A 1,986-nucleotide genomic window follows, 5' to 3' on the forward strand; every position below is an offset into this window, starting at 1 on the left:
TTTTTTTTTTTTTTTTTTTTTTTGTAGAGACAAGGTCTCACTGTGTTTCCCAGGCTGGTCTTAAACTCCTGGGCTCAAATAATCCTTCTACTTTGTCCTCTCAAAGTGCTGGGATTACAGGCCACCATACCTGGCCTCCTTCTATTTTAATAGTGGTTACTATGTGGACTTTATAACCCACGAATGGATCTCCAACTCAGAGCCGTAAAATACGTTTCAGATAAGCAATATTTACTCCCATTTCATTCATCTATCAACCAATACGTGTCTGCTGAACATCCTTAATATCCAAGGTTCTACTCATGGTGCTGTATGGCTCACAGGCATCTGTTCTCCAGGGTCTCTGGCCCTGGGGGACTGAGAAATTCTCTTGTGTGGTCAGAGGCACTCAGGTTTCACTAGGGTTAATGGGTTGGAAATTATTCAGCCTAGATAACCAAATGACTGGTTATTAACCAAATAACCAATATTTCCTGCTACTTGAAATAAACACAATCAAAGAAGACAGTAAGAATAAACTTCAGAGGCATGTATCTGTCTGAGGAGATGCAAGAAGACTTTTTAGAAGCCAAAAGCTTGAGCTGTACCCCAAAGCTTGAGAGGTGGCTCACCTGGAGGTGCAGGCAAGACTGTTGGAAGGCAGGAAAGTGAAGGCACTGACCAAGGGGAGTGCAGGTCTCCCAGCTCAGGGCCACGTCCTTTGAGGTCCTGGAGTTTGGAAATCATCTATATGGGATGAGAAATGGTCATTTTTAGAAGTGCTATCCCGTGACCTGGAGGGGACAACGGGGAAATATGCAAGAAGTTCCTTCCACCCAGACTCAAGTGGGAGAAGGAGAGGCCTCCAAACAAGGAGGCATCTACATGGGAACAAGACGATCCCCAGATAAGGAGAAGAGAGAAATGTGACCATCACCCTGGCCTCCCAGCTCACTCCTGGGGAACTGCTGGACACGATCCTCCTCCGAAGACAACCTACACATTGCTCACACACTACCCACCCACCCCATAACAAAGCCCTGGATGGAAATAAAGACAGTCCAACACCTCCAGAGCTTTCTGAGAAAGCTGTGACAACCCATTGGTTAATAGCCCTAACATCCAGGAAATCCTACTTTGCATTTTAAGCACACCCCATGAAGCCCATCAGTCTTGGACTAATGGGGATGGTGATGGGGGACAGAGCACCACCAACTTGTTCAGATTTTGCCAAACCAAGAGGGATGACAGAGTTCCTTGGCTTTTTGTTTTCTAACAACAAATACGTAATAACCATTGGTTAGAAGCTAACAGAGGATCTCGTAGTGTGCCAGAAACACTCTCTTCCTGTGACTATTTCAGCTTTGGTTAGTTATCCATCTCCCCTGCTCTGTTCCCAGGAGCATGTTGTCTGCACCTCTCTAATCCCTCAGGGGTTGGCACACTTATTCAGTGATGGTGATCAATGAATGGTCACGATCATGGCTGACTCTAGTCTAAAATGAAATGAGTTTCCCCTTTCTAGTTTGTAAGACATATGCCTCACACATGTGTTTGTTTGCTTTCTTGGTTTACAAAGCCTAATCTAGCCTCAGCATACAATGTATTTCATGTTTTTGGTATTTACTTCTCCCTGCCTTTTTGCTTTTGTGTTGCAGGTGTTTGGAAAGGAGATATGACATAGTATGTGGTTTCTGTAGGAAACACAAAACCACTCTTCGGCACATCATCTGGGGCATTTTATTAGCAGGTAAATAACAAAGAGGGATAGAGATACCACAGTCTTTTTTTTGCAGGGGTTCCCACAAATATTAACTTTAGGTGGAAAGAGATTAAACCTTTACTGAATCATCCAGGGAGGCAGAGAAGTAAATCAAGAAGCCCTTTATAGGTGAAGCCCTTGCAAATGGTTTCCCTACCCCATTTATGAGGCCAGAAGCTTTTTTCTTTCTTCCTTCCTTCCTTTCTTTTTTTGAGATGGAGCCTAGCTCTGTTACCCAGGCTGGA

At 44.2% G+C, this 1,986-nt stretch overlaps 1 protein-coding gene across 2 annotated transcripts in view; it reads left to right on the forward strand.

Moving 5' to 3' along the window:
• SLC28A3 (solute carrier family 28 (concentrative nucleoside transporter), member 3) overlaps nucleotides 1–1,986 on the forward strand; it is a 72,799-nt gene that overhangs the window by 37,472 nt on the left and 33,341 nt on the right. For both annotated transcript variants that reach the window (XM_011982739.1, XM_011982738.1), the window contains one exon: nucleotides 1,638–1,729. In XM_011982739.1, coding sequence (XP_011838129.1) covers nucleotides 1,638–1,729 — 92 coding nt within the window. The remainder of the gene's footprint in view (nucleotides 1–1,637; nucleotides 1,730–1,986) is intronic.

The sequence above is a fragment of the Mandrillus leucophaeus genome, unplaced genomic scaffold (genome assembly GCF_000951045.1).
Source record: "Mandrillus leucophaeus isolate KB7577 unplaced genomic scaffold, Mleu.le_1.0 Scaffold242, whole genome shotgun sequence".
Classification (NCBI taxonomy): domain Eukaryota; kingdom Metazoa; phylum Chordata; class Mammalia; order Primates; family Cercopithecidae; genus Mandrillus; species Mandrillus leucophaeus.